At 31.5% G+C, this 19076-nt stretch overlaps 3 protein-coding genes across 3 annotated transcripts in view; 2 read left to right on the plus strand and 1 right to left on the minus strand.

Moving 5' to 3' along the window:
- LOC100253327 (tubulin beta-1 chain-like) overlaps positions 1 to 18164 on the plus strand; it is a 31872-nt gene extending 13708 nt beyond the window's left edge. Inside the window, exon 2 of the mRNA XM_010664447.3 lies at positions 17964 to 18164. Within this exon, the coding sequence (XP_010662749.1) occupies positions 17964 to 18121 (158 nt within the window). The 3' untranslated portion in view covers positions 18122 to 18164. The remainder of the gene's footprint in view (positions 1 to 17963) is intronic.
- On the minus strand, positions 8278 to 11387 carry LOC100261929 (receptor-like protein EIX1). The gene is made up of 2 exons (XM_003634079.4): positions 8579 to 11387; positions 8278 to 8480 (listed from the first exon to the last, which is right to left on the minus strand). Exons 1-2 carry the CDS (start codon positions 11250 to 11252, stop codon positions 8476 to 8478), a joined length of 2679 nt encoding a protein of 892 aa, XP_003634127.2. The 5' UTR covers positions 11253 to 11387; the 3' UTR covers positions 8278 to 8475.
- LOC100854302 (tubulin beta-9 chain) lies at positions 17299 to 18030 on the plus strand. Its single transcript, XM_003634056.4, has one exon. The coding sequence runs from the start codon at positions 17478 to 17480 to the stop codon at positions 17718 to 17720; it is 243 nt and encodes an 80-aa protein (XP_003634104.1). The 5' UTR covers positions 17299 to 17477; the 3' UTR covers positions 17721 to 18030.
- Positions 18165 to 19076: the final 912 nt, after the last annotated feature.

A 19076-nucleotide genomic window follows, 5' to 3' on the forward strand; every position in this document is an offset into this window, starting at 1 on the left:
TAATAAATTATATTTTTATTGAAAATGATACTATTTTAGCATATATTATAACATATGCATACTAACATCTGTATAAAGATATAATTGATTTTTAAATAAATAAATAATAATAATATAAAATAAAAAATGATTTTAATTTTTAATATATAAATAAGTTTTTCACGTATACAAAAGTCAATCATTTAGGCAAAAAAATTTTAATTAATTTAAAAATAAAATTTGTACTGTTATTTTGTAAGAAAAAAAATTGTAATTTCAATTCATGTTTAAAATTAATTTAAGTCTTAATAAAATAATTTTTAAATTAAATAAATAAAAGATAAATTTTTTTTAGTAAAATACAAATAACAAATATTTTTAGTAAAATATGGGTAATAATAGTATATTAAAATAATAATAAATCATATTTTTTTTTATTAAAAATGATACTATTTTGGCGTATAAACATATGCATATTAACATCTTTATCAAAATATAATTGATTTTTAAAAAATAAATAATAATAATTTAAAATAAAAACGATTAACTTTAATTTTAATATTTTAATACTCAATTATAGTTATAGTATTTGGAATTAGTTTTTATTTGGTGTTTAATTAATTGGATTAGTTTTATAATTCCAATTTTTTTTTTTAAATAGTAAATTTATTAAAAAATTTAAAGTATTAAATCTTATTCATCTATTTGTCTAGTAAGATAATATATATATAGTTTTGCTGTAAAGGAGGGATGGTTCAATCATGACTCACTTTTAGAAATTACTAAACTTATTATTTTGAAGTCTATTTATTTACCAATAAATTTATAAAGAGTGGTTATGTTCATGACAAAATACTAAAGTCATTTTGGACTTGGTTTAGTTTATAAGTTTTTCAGTGGTGATTGGTTTTTTATTTTTTTAAATCCTCAAATAATTTTTTAAAATTTGTAAAATAAAAAAATATCTTTAAATCATATGGTTGGAATATAGCCTAAAATGGAGCAGGGCCTAAAGTATTTTAGAGTTAATCCTCATATTTAATGGTTTAAAGTATTCTTGATAAAAATCTTATCATTCATTTATTCATCTATGTTTTGATTAATTGATTTTAAGAAATTTCTAATTTCATCAAAAAATTCAAAAAGTCTATAATAAAATTATAATAACTTATAAATTATAATCAAAATCAAATTTGATATAACTAAGGTTTCATTTTCTTATCATTATTTTTTTTAATAAAAAAATAATTTTTATTAAAAATCATTATAATTTATAAATAAATAAAAAATATAAGTGTTTATAATTTATTTTTATGAAAAGTAATATTTTACATATATGTTAAAAATGAAAAAGAAAGTGAAATAAAATAATTTTTTATTTAACTTTATATATAATTGGGATGCGGTGGGGCAAGGTAGGACAAAGTCATACTCGACCTCAAACACATCCTAAGTTTTTAAAAATCTCTCAAATTCGTCCTAAACCTATTTATCTTTATCCCAAACACATAACATTAGGGATGGAATGAGGCGTGTACTCGAAAAAACCCGTCTCATTGTCATCCTTATTTACAATAAAATAATCTCTTATGAACTTTAAACAGACTCTCATTGATCCTGCACATCATCTCTTATCTTGGTCTGGAGGATAAGACCGATGTGGATGGACAAGAGTCCACTGCCACAACATTACTATTAGAGTTATCGAGCTTTATATGATGAATCATGGTAGTTCTAATTTCTCGATATGGTATTCCCAATTGTTCTCATTAGAATTTTTGTTATTATGACATAGAATAAGTAATATTTGTCCAATAATACCTATGTCTATCTTCTGAAAAAAGAAATTAATTTTACGTCACCTAAAAGTAAGTTTTAGTTACTCTTTTATAGTAAAGAAATTTGATTCATTTTAAGACTTGTTGCTGGGCATTGTGGAATATAAATAGTAGTTTCCATGAACTCTTTCAAAAATACTTTTAAGTCTTCCATTTCACACCCAAGAGACTTTTTAAGTCATCATTTGCACTTGAGTGGAAGACCAATTGAAATTTAAGGAGTCTTCAAAGTTAACAGCAAGTGATTAAATCTATCAAATCAATTTGTCCAATAAAATAAGTAATGTTGAGTGGAATTTGTGCAATACAAAGTAAGTTAGTTTGATTAATGATTTCCATCACAAGACATATTGATAACTTCACATAAATGTAAAATACCCCAACAATTTTAATTTATTTATTCTATGTATAAAGTATATTCTCATGCTATTGATATTTTATATAATATTATGCAAACTTTAGAAGTTGAGGAAATATTTTTCGTAGAATGATATTAAAAGCAAATCTCAAAATATTTGTCTAACTAGATGCTTATTGATATTAATTTTTCCATGTTTTTGTTCATTGAAGTCCACTGAGAAAAAAATCAAACTTAATTCCATCATAAATGGTCAAAAGAAAAAAGTGGAGTAAAATATTTATATCCCCTTTCCTCTTACTAAAGATGTGAAGAAATTAAAACATTAAAAATCCAAATAGTGATATTCCAGAAAGTCCAGAAGTCATGAATACAACTTAATCATTCACCATATTGGAGAGATTGATTGTAAGGAGGGGATGTTGAGGATCGTGGGAGTTTTGGATGATGATGGGATCATTAGTGGAAAAAAGGGTTACACCGGAAGCCGTTGAGGAGATTGGTTGTAGAAAATACGCCCAAGAATATTAGGCTCTAATACCATGTTGAAATAGAGAGAGGATTATTGAGAAACAATGACTTGACTTTTCCATTAATTAAGAATGAATATATATACACAAAATTGGGCATTACTGTAAGTTATCCAAAACACAAAAATAGGAAACAATCCTATAATTAGGGGATTACAACTAATTACAAGGACATTACAACTAATTACAAGAATTTAAAATATAAAAAAAATTATTGTAATGAATTCTCTAATACTAGGAGCAGTGTCCACAATTCCTGAGATGTACAAACTCTGAAGAGATCTTTGTGTTTGCAGCCATGCTGGAAACTTAGGGCCCATCTTGCAAGAAATCATCTTCATATATTGAAGTTGAAAAGGAGGAATCCAATTTGAGCTCACACTGAATGTTAGATACGTCCAAGACATCTTTAAGTACTTCAAGTTTGAGAGTTTGGTAAAATGTACTTCTGATAAAATTCCTGCCAAAGGGTTTCTTCCTATAACTAGAGCTTCCAAATTTGAGAGAAGTCTCATGCTCTCTGGGAGAGCGCCATTTAATAGATTACCATAAAGATATAATGTGGACAAGGATGATAAATTCCCTATTGACGAAGGAACCTGACCATCCAAGGAATTGTAATCAAGATTAAGTTCCTTTAGGTAGTTGAGCTGCCCTAAGGACTCTGGAATTTGCCCCTTTAATATCACGACCTATGATCTTTACGAGTTCATTTAAACACCACTTGGAGGTAGCATAGTTTTTTGAGAAAATAATAATAAAAGTCTTTGATCCTTGGATAGCTCTGGACAGACCCGATTAGATGTCCTCTCCTTTCTCAACTTCATCATCTCTGAAGGTGTGAATTCCATATGCAACCAAACTGTTATAAAGATGATCAGTAAAATTCTTGCGAGTGTCTTCACCTCTGAAACTCAAGAACACATCATAACTATGAGGATTAGAAGTAGAAGATGAAGCCATTTTTGGACTGGTTCCGGAGGAGTTACAAGAAGGCTTAGAAAGAAAAGAAAGGGTCTTTCAATGATAAATGGTTGTTCTCCTCTTGGCAAGCAATCTTTTTCTGGTCGGCGCTAGAAGGAAGAATATTGAAAGTTCCAAGGAAGAAAGAGAAATACTGTTGAGTGCCCTTTTCCAACCAGTTGTGGGGCTGCCACTACTGTCCATATTCTCAAGCAGCTCCTTTAGATTGAATGGTTCATATCACTCTTCTTCGCCCCCTCTATCATTTTTCTTTAATTTTCTTCCATCTCCCATTCAACAACCAGCACTCACCCTTTCACATGTGCGCTAATTAATTCATTTTCTTTTATGGAGCGTAGGTTGCAAACCGCATGAAACAAGGGCAGTGTTGGACATCGAGTGTGCTAAATCTTTAAACTAATACCCAAGGAAATGGTTGTTGTTCCATCATGTTAAGCTAGTAAATTACTGAATGGTGCAAAGCTTGGAATATTAGAGATGATAATTGCTCCATCCAAAATTCCCCTTGGATGTTTTGTTCTAAAAACACTTGATCCAAACATTTAGTCACTTCCAATAGAAATATGTGCTGATTTTTTCAAAGTTGATTTAGCCACCATTCAAAATTCCAAATACAATGACCAGAGTCTATTTATCTACAAATGCAGACAAACTTTTTAAGACTCAAGATGTCCCTCTTGACTTCAATTATTTTGGTTTGTGAAGAATATTTCTCTCAACTTGCAATGTGTGAAAGAGATTTTTCTCAACTTGCTACACATGGAACAAACAACTTGATTGATGGAAAATTGGTAATGTTTTAAGGAGAAAATTGGTTCAAATTAATAATTTGCTTATATTAGTTATCATTTATTTGTTCATTCAACATTTTAGTAGTGTGTTTGTTTGGGATACATAATGTTTAGTATAGTTGGTTATTATCTAATTTTTTTCACAATTGGCTCCTAATTTGGGCATAGTTGATTTCTCTGGATAAAAATTTTCAAGCAAAGCTACTCAATTGTAACACCACTTTTCTCTTGTTGAATTGAAAAGAATTGTTATAGTAAAGTTTGGTTTCCCCAATTGAGCCACAATATCACTTTCAATTTTATTTTTAGATATTTTGAATATATATTTCAAATATTGTAAGAATTCTTCATTGAGGAGAAATGGAAAAAGGGTGAAAAATTACTCTTTTATATTTGTTTTGTACTATTTGGAAAGGAAGAAATTAAATGTTTTTTAATAATATATCAGATTAACAGCTTAAACCCCTTTTTATATGTAATTTTTTTTGGAATGGGTAATTAGAAACAATGATAAAAATATTGTTTTTACGGATATATTGGTAATATGATTTTACATATATATCAAGAAATATCGGTGGATATTTGACACTAAATATCAATGAGACGGAAATTAATCAAAATTTATGAAAATGTTGAAAAAAATTCTAAAAATTGATATAAAAAATAATAATAGAAGTTATAAAGTTATTTTATTCAATAAATTATATATATATAAAATAAATTAAATATATATTTTATAGAGATTCATGCAATTTGGATGTATTTTTTATATTTTAAAATATTGATAATTGTATTTATAAATTTATATTTAATTATTATACAAAATATACTTGTAAACCCCCTCTTTTTGGCTTTGGTTTTTTATATATCTATATACATATATGTATTCATGGTTAGCCTGCCCGCCACTTGGGAAACACGTGGAGAAAGGCGTTTGAAGGAGGGACCGGGTTTCTTGGAGGAGCAGCTGCATGGAGCACGTGGCGAGGCAGGTGACTGGAGCCATGGTGGTGGTTGGGACTCCACAGATGCTGAGGTGGTGAATAGCACAACAGGTGCTGACTTTCCGGAGGGGTTTTCTTGGCCAGGCTGGTTGACTGGTGAGGGGGGAGAGCAAGTTGAGACTTGCTAAAGAAGACACGGGGTTTTGAGGGAAAAGAAAGAAAGAAAAGAAAAGGAAGAAGCGGGAGAAGAGGGGGGAACATTATTCGTTAGGGCGTTTTGAGGCTGCCGTTAGGGATCTATGCAAGGAGTTTTTCAGAGGGAATGGTGTCATTTTTTTTGAATCACTAGGCTGCTGATTTTCTTTTCATCACCGGATTGCCATTCTTTTTCATCATCGGACTGTCATTCTTTTTCATCACCGGGCTGCTGATTTTTCTTCATCACCGGGCTGCTCATCCATCATAGCAGCAACCCCACATCACAACTGGTTTTTTATTTTTTCATTCATCCTTCGCCGCACCAGCTGCACATCCCCTCCTCTGCCACCTTCACTGCCATTAGGTAAGTCAACTATTTTCTTTTTACATATATATATACGTGGAGTTTCAGCATCAGTGAAGACTTGGACCATTTTTCCAAGTAAAATTATTATTATAATAGGGTAAGTGGCTTGAGTTTATATACCAACTCCAGCATACTTTTTCTACTTGTCTCAATATGGTAGAATGAGAACTGTGTTTTGGTTTAGTTTTAATATATTATATTAAATCCATAAAATGCAAATTCACGTAATTCTACTTTGAAAAATATATATATAATAATAATAATAATATAGTTTGATATTTATTTAGTTTAGTTGTGATTCATTTAATTATTAGTTGTTCATTTATTTTATTTACTATTAATTTAATGCTTTGAAACTCATCTATTTATTTACTTATTAGTGAGATTGAACCTATGGTTAAAAATTCCATTTAAAATGAAAAATAATAATAATAATAATAACCTTTTTTCTTCAAGATCTGGGAAGAAATTAAGGGCCTGCAATTCCGTCTGCCATTCATTTTCCAATGCCATCATGCACCTATTTCTCAAAGTGAAGGCTCTCAAAGCCATTTTTTATTTTATTATTATTTCTTTCTTCCAGAATCATTACATGCACAGTGAAGACTTTTTGGTGGGCTTGAATATTTATGTCCATTTTCTTTTTTTTTTTTGTTTTTTGGCGAACACGTTTTTTAAGACAATTTTCAAAATTTCAGATTTTCAATCACTTTAATCTTTAAATTAATTTTTCAAAAATTCTAATATCCAAATTTAATTTCTAAAATACCATCTTAAAATAAATCTTTCAAACAAATTCCGATTTTTAAATTTAATTCTGATTTCCGAAATTCCAATTTTTATATCAATTTATTTAATCATTATCACTTTATTCATTTATTTATTTGTTTATTTTTAAAATTTCATCTTTAAACAATTCTTCAAAATTCCAATTTTCGAACTTAATTTCCAATTTCCAAAATTCTAATTTCTTTCAAATTTAATTCCCAAAATTCCAATTTTTAAATTTAATTCCCAAAATTTCAATTTTCAAATTTAATTCCCGAAGCTCCAATTTTTCAAATGAATTTCAAAAATCCAATTTTCTCTCAAATAGTTTTAATTCCACTCTGGTTTTCAAACAATCTTCTGCTCCTCTTGATTTTAATAGGTGTGAATGCAATTTTCATAATTCCGAATAATGGAATTTGTGATATTAATTCATGCAAGATTAATCGGGCTTTGGTGGGGGCCTCACATACTTGATCTTATGATCTATGGATTGATTTGATTGATTGACTTGGTTATCATACTTGATTTATTTATCCTGCTCTGTGACATGCATGCTATTATTTCTTAATTGTGCACTAACCTCTATCTTGATAGCGCATGGTGGCTCGTCGCCCAGGTACGCACCTACTTTCACTCTGGTAATTGTCCAAGCATATTTTGATTCTCACGTGTGCATGATTTATTCTAGGCACTCATTGATCTACTAGTCCACTGCCATGATTGCTTCATTTTATTAGTAGAGACCTGTTTTTAGGGACTTAGAAGGGTGCTACGGTTTTTACCGTACCTTCCTGATAAGTAACGTGACCCCCGAACCCGATCCGGTTTTTCACAGACCACCTTTTCCAAAGTAAGGAATCATACTTAGGGTTTTTCTTTCTTATTTTGTTTACCCTTTTAAAAATAAAACAAAAATAAGTGGCGACTCCAAGTCATTTTTTAATGAATAAAAAATCAATTTTTCAAATAAAATAAAAATCGAGCTCACCATTCGAGTGGGAAACGCATTGAGCCCGAAATGCGGGGTCCACAATACTATATTTAAAATTAATTTATCTACAATAATTTGATTTTAATTAATTTATGATATATATATATATATATATACTTAGGACATTTACATTTATGAATCCTCTATATAATGTTTGTTTGTAATATAAATGTATAAATATATATAACACATGTAAACTTAATACAAACAGCATAGCTGGCCTGGGTCCTGCATCAATTCCCTTTGGTCCAGTTTATATTTTCATTTTAAGAATGAGATGCAATCCCACATCAACAAGAGTGAAAATGAGTATTGCCTCATGAGGTCCTGGTTAAATGTGCCTAGAGGGCTGGGCTGGGCTTTAAAGAGTAAGCTGCTGTGTGGAAGAAGCTGTTGGGCCCGTCCATTAAAGCCTATTTCAGATTTTTGAAATACAAATTCAAAAAATCGGTTTTTATCGGTATATTGCCGAAAAATCAATGAAAATTGTAGAAAAAGGACTACAAATGCATCAACACTCAATTCATTTTCATGGCAGCAGTGCCTAAAAGAGATTATTAATTAATATCGTAACACAACAGCAATAACATATATAGAAACTTCAACACAAAAGATAATTACAGCAATGCGAAATTAATACTACCACTTTGAATACTATAAAGTGTTCTTTGGCCATGCCATTGAAGTTGTTGAAACATGTGAGTATGATACACTCCCTTGGAGATCATCCTGAAACGAATTTGAAAATAAGAGTAAGAGGCAATAGATTTGGAAAACATGTCAGTATATGATTTGAAAATAAGGGTAATCATATATCTTTTCCTTACCAGCATGGTATCTTCTCAACTTTTGGTGGAACCACTTCAGTTTTATTGGTATAGCCACATAGGCCCGGTCCCTGATGTCATAAAGAAACTGGAAATAAGCATACCTCCATGCTCTCTTGAAAAAGAGAGCTCCACAAACTCCCCAAAACCCCACAATGAATCCTGATCCCATGCCGATGTAAAACCATGAGATTTCAGGAAATTCTCTGTTTTCTTCTACAGCAGTGGGACCTAGAGTCTCTTCATCTTTTGTGCAGTTTTTCGTAAGAGGGGCTCCACACAGTTCAGGATTGCCAAAGAAAGAAAGTGGATCGAAGCTTTGAAGCTGGGTGCTTGAAGGAATTCTCCCAGAAAAGTTGTTGAATGACAGGTCCAGGTCATCAAGAAATGTTAAATTGCTCATGCTCTGAGGAATTTCACCTGAAAGATGATTTCTCGAGAGATCTAGAGATTCTAATGATGCCATCACCCCAATTTTCTTTGGTATCCTTCCCATTAAATGATTTCGAGATAAGTTTAGAAATTGCAGTCCAACAAGACTTGAGATTTCAATTGGGATTGATCCAGATAAATTGTTACTTGAAAGGTCAATCATCCTTACATATTTAAGAATCTTTTCGTACTCTGCTTCCCTCCCCTTTATATCTAAAACAAGACTTTCCATGTAAGATTCATAATCATAATCTGCTTCCAAAGCATCATACCAAATACCCCGGATAGGTCCTGCAGTCATCGCACTGATATTATTCAAGCACTTGGGTATTGATCCTGACAGACTATTATCAGCAAGATCCAACACTATAAGAGAAGAAAGTTGGCATATTTGTGGAGGAATTTTGCCCATGAATTTATTGGATCTTAAGTGGATAATAATTAGAGTTGTCCTCTCAAAAATCCACCTGGGTATAATCCCCGAAAATTTATTATCACTTAGATTTATCAGCCCCAAAACCTTGCAATTCTCTAGTGATGAGGGTATTTCTCCATAGAATGAATTGTTTTCCAAGCTCAATGCTTCAAGTCCGACCAAAGAACCCATGGAATTAGGAATTTTACCAGATAGATTGTTGCTTCCCAGGCTTACATGAGTAAGAGACGGCCAATGCATCCAACAATCAGAAAGTTCCCCTGATAAAACATTAATTGAAATGTCAACGACCTCCAATTTACTTCTTCCATTCATCTTTTGGCACATGAAAGGGGAAATCTGTCCCGAGAATGAATTGTTAGCAATATTCAACACAACAACATTCGGAGACAGACGTGGCAACCGACCTGAGAAGCAATTAGAACTCAAATCAATGATAGTATTATTTAGTACAACTTGGGATAAGTCCCCAGATATCTGGTTGTTAGAGAGATGGATCTGTTGGATGTATGAAGCGAACTTCCAGAACCAGTTTGGAGCTGTGTCCACAATTCCAGACCTGGAGAAGTCTAGATAGAAAAGAGACTTTTGTGTCTGTAGCCACGCAGGAAATTTTGGACCCATTTTACAGGAATCCGCGTCCAGATACTCTAGTTGGAATGGAGGAGTCCAACTGGAGTTCACATGGAAAGATAAAGATGTTCCAGATATCGATAAGACCTTCAATTTTGAGAGTGCTGTAAAATGTACTTCTGATATGGTCCCTGTTAAGGAAGTCCCTCCTACATTTAAATTCTCCAAATTGGATAGAAACCACAGACTCATTGGAAGAGTGCCATTAATCAACGGATTTCCAGAAAGACTCAAATACCTCAAGGATGATAAGTTTCCTATGGATGTAGGAATAGGGCCATGAAAGGAATTAGCAGAAACAAAGAGAGATTCTAGATATTTGAGTTGTCCAAAAGACTCTGAAATTTGCCCCTTGAATTGATTGTTTGATAGACTTAAAGACACAAGACTACTGAGATTAAACAACCAATTTGGTATTTCTTGATTGAAATTGTTGTTAGAAAGATCAAGAAATGTGAGAGATGTGAAATTGGCATACCCGAGAGATGAAGTCATATTGCTATCAAGTTCACATTCGGACAAGTGCAGCTCTAGGAGAGAAGGGAGCATAGACACGGATTCAAGCCAATGGACTTCCCTGTGAAGGTCGACCCAATCCATGCCTAGGTACTTCAAAAAAGCAAGATGAGAAATCCAACCAAGATTCTCAACGTACAGCCCACTGTTACCTCCCAGATCCAGGTGACGAAGAGTCGAGAGATTTCCGAGCTGATGAAGAACTAGTCCACCAAATCCAGCATAGGAGAGGTCAAGATATCTCAAACTCCCCATGGAACCCAGGAAACTTGGAATTGGACTACCTCCAAAATCATTCCCACTCAAGTTCAAGTAACTCAAAAATTCTAATTCAAGCAAAGCAGGGCTAATCTCACCACCCAACTCGAACTTGCTATTGAATTCTAAATCATCCGTGTCATATGGATTACCGAGATGGAGCTCAACCACTCGCCCTGTAACGTTGTTGCAGCGAACTGCTTCCCATCTACAACAATCTTGATTGACAGACCAAGGCAAGAGCCGGTTGCCAGGATCAGAGAGAGATTTCTTGAATCTTAGAAGGGCATGTTTCTCTTTTTCATTGCAAACCAAAGGGTTTGGGTCACATAAGATTGAGATGGTGGAGGAGAGAAAGCAAAGCAAGGGAAACAGAATGATGGGTCTGGAGTTTCTCATGGTTGCTTAATTACAAACTAGAGCGAGAATGAGAGTGTGAGTACTTGAAAGAAGAAAAGGCATATATATAATAGAACTCAAGGGCTCCTTTTTATGGTTACAAGCTCATGTTTTCTGCAGTCAAAATTCTAGTGGTAACACAAAAAAAAATCAGTTTTTTTCTGTTTGCCAATATGTGCTATTTCATTGAAAATGATTTTATTTTTTTGTTAATCCAATATGTACTTTTTAAAGTGTTTTGCCTCCAAGTTGCAAGACATTGGGTCAATGGCTGGGTTTTCTTATCAATTTGATGCATTTTCTGCATTCTCTGTGATATAAATGTTAAAAAATATTATATATATTTACATTTTCTTTTCTTCTATTTTCCTCTCCATTTTATCTCTATCTCATTCTCCAAATTTTGCAAAAACCAAACTTAGCCTAAAGTTGATCAATAGTCCAAGTAAACACAAAGACTTATAGTCCAAGTAAACACATGGGGACAAAATTTCCACAACCTCCATAAAAATGACGTGCTATGAGAGAAACTAGGATCCAAAATTCAAGAATTTAATGTCATACAATCAATGTTTAAAACAAGTAGGCAACCTTTTGAGTTCATATGATTGATTCCTTGAAAGCTATGGTTTCCTAACATAGAATGACAATTTTTCCTTACTATTTTCTTTCCCGCCCATTCTCTTTTAAATTTTCAAAAATCCAAACTTAGTCTAAGTTAATAAATTGAACCCAAAGTCTTCACCTTTATTAAATACAAGGACTTATAGTCCACGGTGAAGGCATGGAAACAAACTTCCCAAGACCTCGATAAAGATGACTTATGTCAAGGAAGAAATTGGGATCCAAAATACAAGAATTTAATGCCATATAATTGACATTTGCCGGTATGTGCAATTTCATGGAAAATTATTTTTCTCCAATATTTTGTTCATCCATTCCATCATATAGGAGTCATAGATAGATACTAGAAATGACTTTTCAAGTGTTTTCCTCCAAGTTGAATGAGGCTAGGTCAATGGTTGGGTCTTCGTATTAATGACATTGATGCATTTTTGCATTCTCCATGACGTAAATGTGAGGGAAAAAAAAAGCTAAGAGTCTTTTCCATTTGTCCAAATTCGAACAACCACTCAAAGAGATTAATAAAGTTAATCAATTAATCTGAAAGTCTTGACTAGCATTCAAATATGCGGACTTAGACCATGGGGCAAACGCATGGAAACAAACTTTCAAGACTTGTGAAGATCTCTCTTTAGTAATTCAATAGTTTGATGTCTGAAAGAGATTTCCTTTGCCTTGAAAAGCTTGTGATCTTCCAAAGTCCCAATTATATAAACATTTCAATGGCAATGGGGCTAAAGCACCACCATCTTAGTTTCCCCATTTTGCTTTCATTGCTCCATTTCCAGCAAATCTAAGTGATCATTATGGTTTGGAAACTTCTATGTGGTTGTTTTATAAGTTAAAATAACTGCAAATGATATTTATGAAAAGATCTGAAACCTCATTTTATTTTATTTTTGTATGGTTAAATCAAGAGAATATTATTAAAAAAAAAAAACGTCAATGGAGTGCCTAAAATTGTATAGAAAGTATATGGTAGACACCTAAAAACACCACCAAAAGGAAAGAGGGGCAACAAAAAAACAAGACCCCCCACTAAGAGTTCAATCAATCAAAAAAATCTATTATACAAAGAGGACCAAAAACTATAAACCACTTAGGCCAATCCCATAGATTACAAAGAAAAGAGTGTTTCAACCCTTAAGCAAAATGCTCTTGATTTTCTAATGATCTATCGTTTCTTTCCTTCCAAATTGTCCAAAATAAACATAAGAAAATAATTCACAACTCTTTTTTCCATATTTTACCCATGAAAGAGTCATGTCATCGCAATAGTGTTTCTTTGGTCAAAGAGGGAAGCACCCAAGATGTGCCAAATAAGGAAAACAATAAAGGCCATGAAGCCTTTGTGTTAACATAATGAATATTGATATAACTAATGGATTCTTCGGATTCTTCCTTTAAATGATAAAGGAAACATCTATTTTTCCAAAAATCACTCTCTCCTCTATAAATGATCCAAGGTTAAAATCTTTTCCCAAATAGTTGTCTTTAAATAAAAAAACTACTTATTAAATTGAAGAAATCACCCAAAAGGGGATTTGAATTGGGTGTTAGAAGTTTTTTCAAAACAATCAACCAAAAGCTAAAAGGATGAGAAATGAAGAACAAAACAAGAATAATAAAAAGAGAAATGCAAACTTTTTTTAAAGTGACTCGATAAGCCGCCTACATCCACTCTCGTCAAACTTCGAATCGAGTGAGGGTATCTTCAAGACTTTTATAGCCAAAGTCTCCATGCTTCTAACATTTGGATTTTAAGGTTCCAATTGACCTTCACAAACTCTTCAAGTACTCAACTATTTGAAAACTTTTCTCTCTCAAGGAGAAGGTAAGAAAAGATTAACAAACTCCAAACCTAGTAGCAAGTTAAGCTCAAAATACAAGTAGAAGTTAGGATGGATTTGAAGGTAAACAAAAAGAATTGCAAGTGAGAAATCAATGCACCTTGAAAAAGAACTTTTAATGAGAGAAAAAATATTTTTTCAATTGAATGTAGATGTTCTCTTATCAATAAATACTTTAAAACTCTTTAATTTGTAGCTTTCTAGCTTGAGGACCCCAAAAGCCATAGAAAGGCCTTAACCAATTAAGCAACTTAATTGAATGGTTAATCAAAAACAAGGATTCATCTATTTCTTTGATAAAATATATATATATATATATATATATATATATATATATATATATATATTGTTTTATGCTAAAGGATGAAAATAAACTTTTAAGTGTATGAAAAATAACTTAAACATAAGTGCACAAATACCATCTTACAATATATCATTGGTTACTGCAAGTCTTCAAATGTCTAAAGTTTTCACAATATTAATCTTTTTCCATATTTGTTTGAGCTTTTTTTCTTTTTCTTTTGTTCACAAATAAACCTGAAAACACTTAACATGATTTGAATCATTAATGTTCTTAACCTTATTTTGTAATCATTAAAATCCAATTAAGAGAACCCTTAGGATGACAGTTGTCCACATAGATCTCTATTAGTTCCTTTTGTGGCAAATTATGCTCATTCAACAAATTTTTTAGTTAAATTGCATTACATACACATGATGTTATTGAAACAAATTCTCCTTCACAAGTTGAAAGTGTCACAATAGATTGTTTCCTTAAAGTCCAAGTGAATATGATATCTCTTATAAAATAAAAACACAAAGTCAATGGTACTTTTTCACTCATCCATTCACCTCAATCATTATCATTATATACAATAAGTTTAAAATTGTTAGAAGATGAATAATATAAACCATAATCAAGTGTACATTTGATGTAATGAAGAATTCATTTAGCAGTCTTCATGCGAGTCACTATTGGTGATTTTATAAATAAAAAAACTAATAAGTTCAATTCCAAAAAGAATGCCTGACCTTATACAAGTCAACTAGCGTACGCTTCCAAATAAACTTTTGTATTATATTGGATCCACCATGTCTTCTTCTTTATATCATGACAATTTAACTTCACATTTTATTGGTTTGTTTCACTAGATTACATATATTCATGTAAACATAATTTCTTTTGCATAGCCTTCTTGAGAAATAAAAATACCATTTTTTTGTTTGATTCACTTCTATTCCAAGATAGTATGACATGAGACCAAAGTCAATCATCTCAAACTATCGAGCCATTATTTCTTTGAACTCATAAAACATGGTTGGCTTGTTTCCAATGAAGATTAAGTCATCCACATACAAGTAATATATCACCTTTTTCATTCACTTTCATGTAGAGAGCATTTTCATGAGGGCATTTAATAACATTATTATCTTGAAAATATTTATCAATTCTATTATTCCATGCTCTTGGTGTTTGTTTTGGTCTATACAATGCTCTTTTTTATTTTAAAATCTTGTTCTCATGCCCTTTTGCCATATAACCCATGGGTTGTTCCAAATACATTTCTTCAATATGTTTGTTCAAAAAGACAAATTTTACATCGATTTGAAAAATCTTCCAATTATTTTAAGCAACCAAAGATATGATTCATATTATAGTTTATAAATGAACAATGAGAGCAAATACCTCACCATAGTCAATGCCTTATTATTGCTTTTAGCCATTTGCCACTAATCTTCTTTTATATCTCTCTCTACTTCTCCTTTTGTATTCTTCTTTAAAGTTAATTTCATTCACCTCCCATGAGATTTGGGCTATATATACCTAACACCCATTGGTTTGAAATTTTATCAAAAACTTCTCTTACTTTGAGTTAAAGAGGAGGTGAATGAAATTAACCAATAAGAAGGGTAAATGAAGTTTTTGATGAAATTTCAAACTAATGGGATTGGGCATATTTAGCTCAAACCTCAAGGAAGATGAGCAAAATTAATCATTTTTCTTTGCTTTGTACACCTATCTTACTTAATTGTTTTTTTTCTTTTCTTTTCTTTTGGAAAGGATTTGAATTTTCATGTGTCATGCTGTTAGGAATCCCGAATTATTTCATTCCCATGCTTGGATCTTGTAGGGCGTATGTAAATCTATTCTAGGTTCTTTAAATCTATCGTAGCAAAAAACCATGTATTCAAAAGCAATATTGATACTACAAAAAAAAACATAGATCTAGAAAATAAAGTCACATACCTTTTATCTGGATGTTCTCGGATCGATTCCAATCAATATAGATTACTCCAAAGTTGTAATGAATCTTGTAAACACCATAATATTCTGCCCAATGACTCTTCCTTGTGTCTAGATACTAAAATTGAGAAGATCTTAAGAGTGAAGGCTAGAGTTCTTTTTTTTGAATTGTAAAAAGAGAATAACAAGATTTGGAAACCTAACCCCCTAAAGGGGTATGTATTTTTCTCAGAAATATTTTTATTTGAAATAAATTTTATCTTTATTAGAAAGTAAGACAATTAATGGAGATATGAAATATTTGAAATAAATTTTATCTTTATTAGAAGGTAAGACAATTAATGGAGACATTATTTGTGAGGAAGACTATGGTGGGTCAAATGATCGCTTTAATCAAAATTAAGTAGATTGGAAATGACAATGTTGAGTTGAGCATTGGAGCCATCCATCATTGGGCTGAGACTGAAAATCCATTTTATCTTGGGTGGGAAGGGTTTGGTCCCTCTCTTGATGACGGCGATCCTTTGCTTCTTTTTTAGGCCACTTTGAAGGCTTCTTCTCTTGGTTTCCTCATAGGGCCATCCCAAGTGGTGGGGGCTTGAGTGAAACTTAAGATTGGGTTCTTGGGATGGTCCATGGTCCATGGTCCATGCCCATTCCAATTTCCAATCCCACAAATAATTATCATTTTTCACTTCATTAGAGTTAGCAAAATGATAAGGGTTTGTGAGATAGAAAAAAGTCAATATGCTTTTTTTTCTTTTTTGTCTTTTTAATTTTAATAAAATCAATTTTATTTTTAGAAGTAGAATAAGAAACTCCATATTTGTCATTGTCTTCCATCATGAAAAAGTGTTATTAAAGATACCACTTCTTCTATTATTTTTATTTATTTTTTGTGAGAAATTAATTTCTTTTTTTATTAATTCAACAAATATATGCTTTTTTTATAGTCAATCTAATCATTAAATTGCAATCAAAATATGTTTTTTATTTTATACTTAAAAAAATAAAAATATTTAATTTTATTATTATTTTTATATATAAAAACTCTTATACAAATAATTATTTTATATTTTTAAAAATTATTTTGAAATATGCTTTTTAATAATTTTTAAAAGTCATTATTTGTAAGAGTTTTTACCAAGTTTTATTCTAACCAAAGTTTTTTTTTTTTTTTTTTTTTTTTTGCCATTTGCATGCCCAGGACATCGTCTTCACGTGCCTAACCCGTAAACCACAACACTCATAACAGCGCGTGGGCCTTTATCGTCCCTCCCACCTTAAATTTAGGGTTTTTCCATTTCAAATTCAAATTATCCCTCAGGATCAAACGGCGCCGTTTTATTCAACGGCAAAGACCATTGCCGCCCTCCCCTCCTATAAAAGCCCAACTTTCCTCTTTGACCCCTCAACCATCCCACCATTTTCTCTCTTTACAACCCAATCCCATTTCTCTCCCCAGAACCCCATCTTTCTCACTCTAGAACCCACTCTCTCTAAAAAATGCGTGAAATCTTGCACGTTCAGGGTGGGCAATGTGGGAACCAGATCGGAGCCAAGTTCTGGGAGATGGTCTGCGCTGAGCACGGCATCGACTCCACCGGGCGCTACCAAGGCGACACGGAGCTGCAACTGGAGCGAGTCAATGTGTACTACAACGAGGCGAGTTGTGGGAGGTTCGTGCCCAGGGCAGTGCTCATGGATGTGGAGCCGGGCACCATGGACAGTGATCTGAGTGTTTTTTAGGGATTTCCTGGGATTTTAGTAGGGTATTTTTGGGTAGTATTGGGCATTTTGCGTCGGATCTAAAGAAATTCTCGACTGTTTCTTAGTTTTAAAGTGTTTTTAATTATAGTTTCGATGCTTCTGCCTAACTGTTGAACCGTATAGCCTTTATGCTTCAATTTGAGTGTTGTATCTTTTATCATTTTGTCTTCTTCCTACTGATTTCGGAGCTCCAAATCACATACTTGGTTGGAATTCTCTCAGGATTTCAGGTCTGCCACTCTTTGGGAGGTGGAACTGGGTCAGGCATGGGAACACTCCTCATTTCCAAGATCAGAGAAGAATACCCGGATCGAATGATGCTCACATTCTCTGTATTCCCCTCTCCTAAGGTCTCTGACACTGTTGTTGAGCCTTATTAAAATACATCACTACCTCATTAAAAATCAACTCAACTTCAATCCAGGAGATGTTCCGGAGGGTTAGTGAGCAGTTCACAAACCTCATTAAAAATCAACTCGAAAGCAAATTATTGGTTTGATCAAGTTGTCTCTTAAAAAGGGGCTAAATTGACATTATTTTAGAATTTAGTAAAAAAGATAGAAAAATGAGACAAATATAAAATTAAAATACTTGAAATTAAATGAAAATTAGTTGTCAAGTCCAAAAATATAGATCCAAAGTCTCCTATACTCAAAAATGAAAATTAGTTGCCTAAGGGTGGTTGACAAATTGTTTTCAAGAACAATTTTTAAGGAAAAACAAAAATAAAAAAAACTCTTTTAATTATTTCAAAAAATAATTTTTAATTAAATAAATTAAAAGATAAATATTTTTTCTAGTAAAATATAAAGAACAAATATTTTTTTTAGTAAAATATGGATAATAATAATATAATTAAATAATAAATTATATTTTTATTAAAAATGATACTATTTTAGCATATATTATAACATATGCATACTAACATCTTTATAAAGATATAATTGTTTTTTAATAAATAAATAATAATAATATAAAATAAAAAATGATTTTAATTTTTAATATATAAATAAGTTTTTCATGTATACAAAAGTCAATCATTTAGGCAAAATTTTTTTAATTAATTTAAAAATAAAATTTTTACTGTTATTTTGTAAAAAATAAAATTGTAATTTCAATTCATGTATAAAATTAATTTAAGTCTTAATAAAATAATTTTTAAATTAAATAAATAAAAATAAATATTTTTTAGTAAAATACAAATAACAAATATTTTTAGTAAAATATGGGTAATAATAGTATATTAAAATAATAATAAATCATTTTTTTTTATTTATTAAAAATGATACTATTTTAGCGATATTATAACATATTGTGGACCCCTGTTGGGGTGAG

Source organism: Vitis vinifera, chromosome 16 (genome assembly GCF_030704535.1).
Source record: "Vitis vinifera cultivar Pinot Noir 40024 chromosome 16, ASM3070453v1".
NCBI lineage: Eukaryota > Viridiplantae > Streptophyta > Magnoliopsida > Vitales > Vitaceae > Vitis > Vitis vinifera.

Coding starts and splice junctions, on each gene's coding strand:
- LOC100854302 (XM_003634056.4), top strand. CDS start 17,478: ATGCGTGAAATCTTGCACGTTCAGGGTGGGCAATGTGGGAACCAGATC.
- LOC100261929 (XM_003634079.4), bottom strand. CDS start 11,252: ATGAGAAACTCCAGACCCATCATTCTGTTTCCCTTGCTTTGCTTTCTC.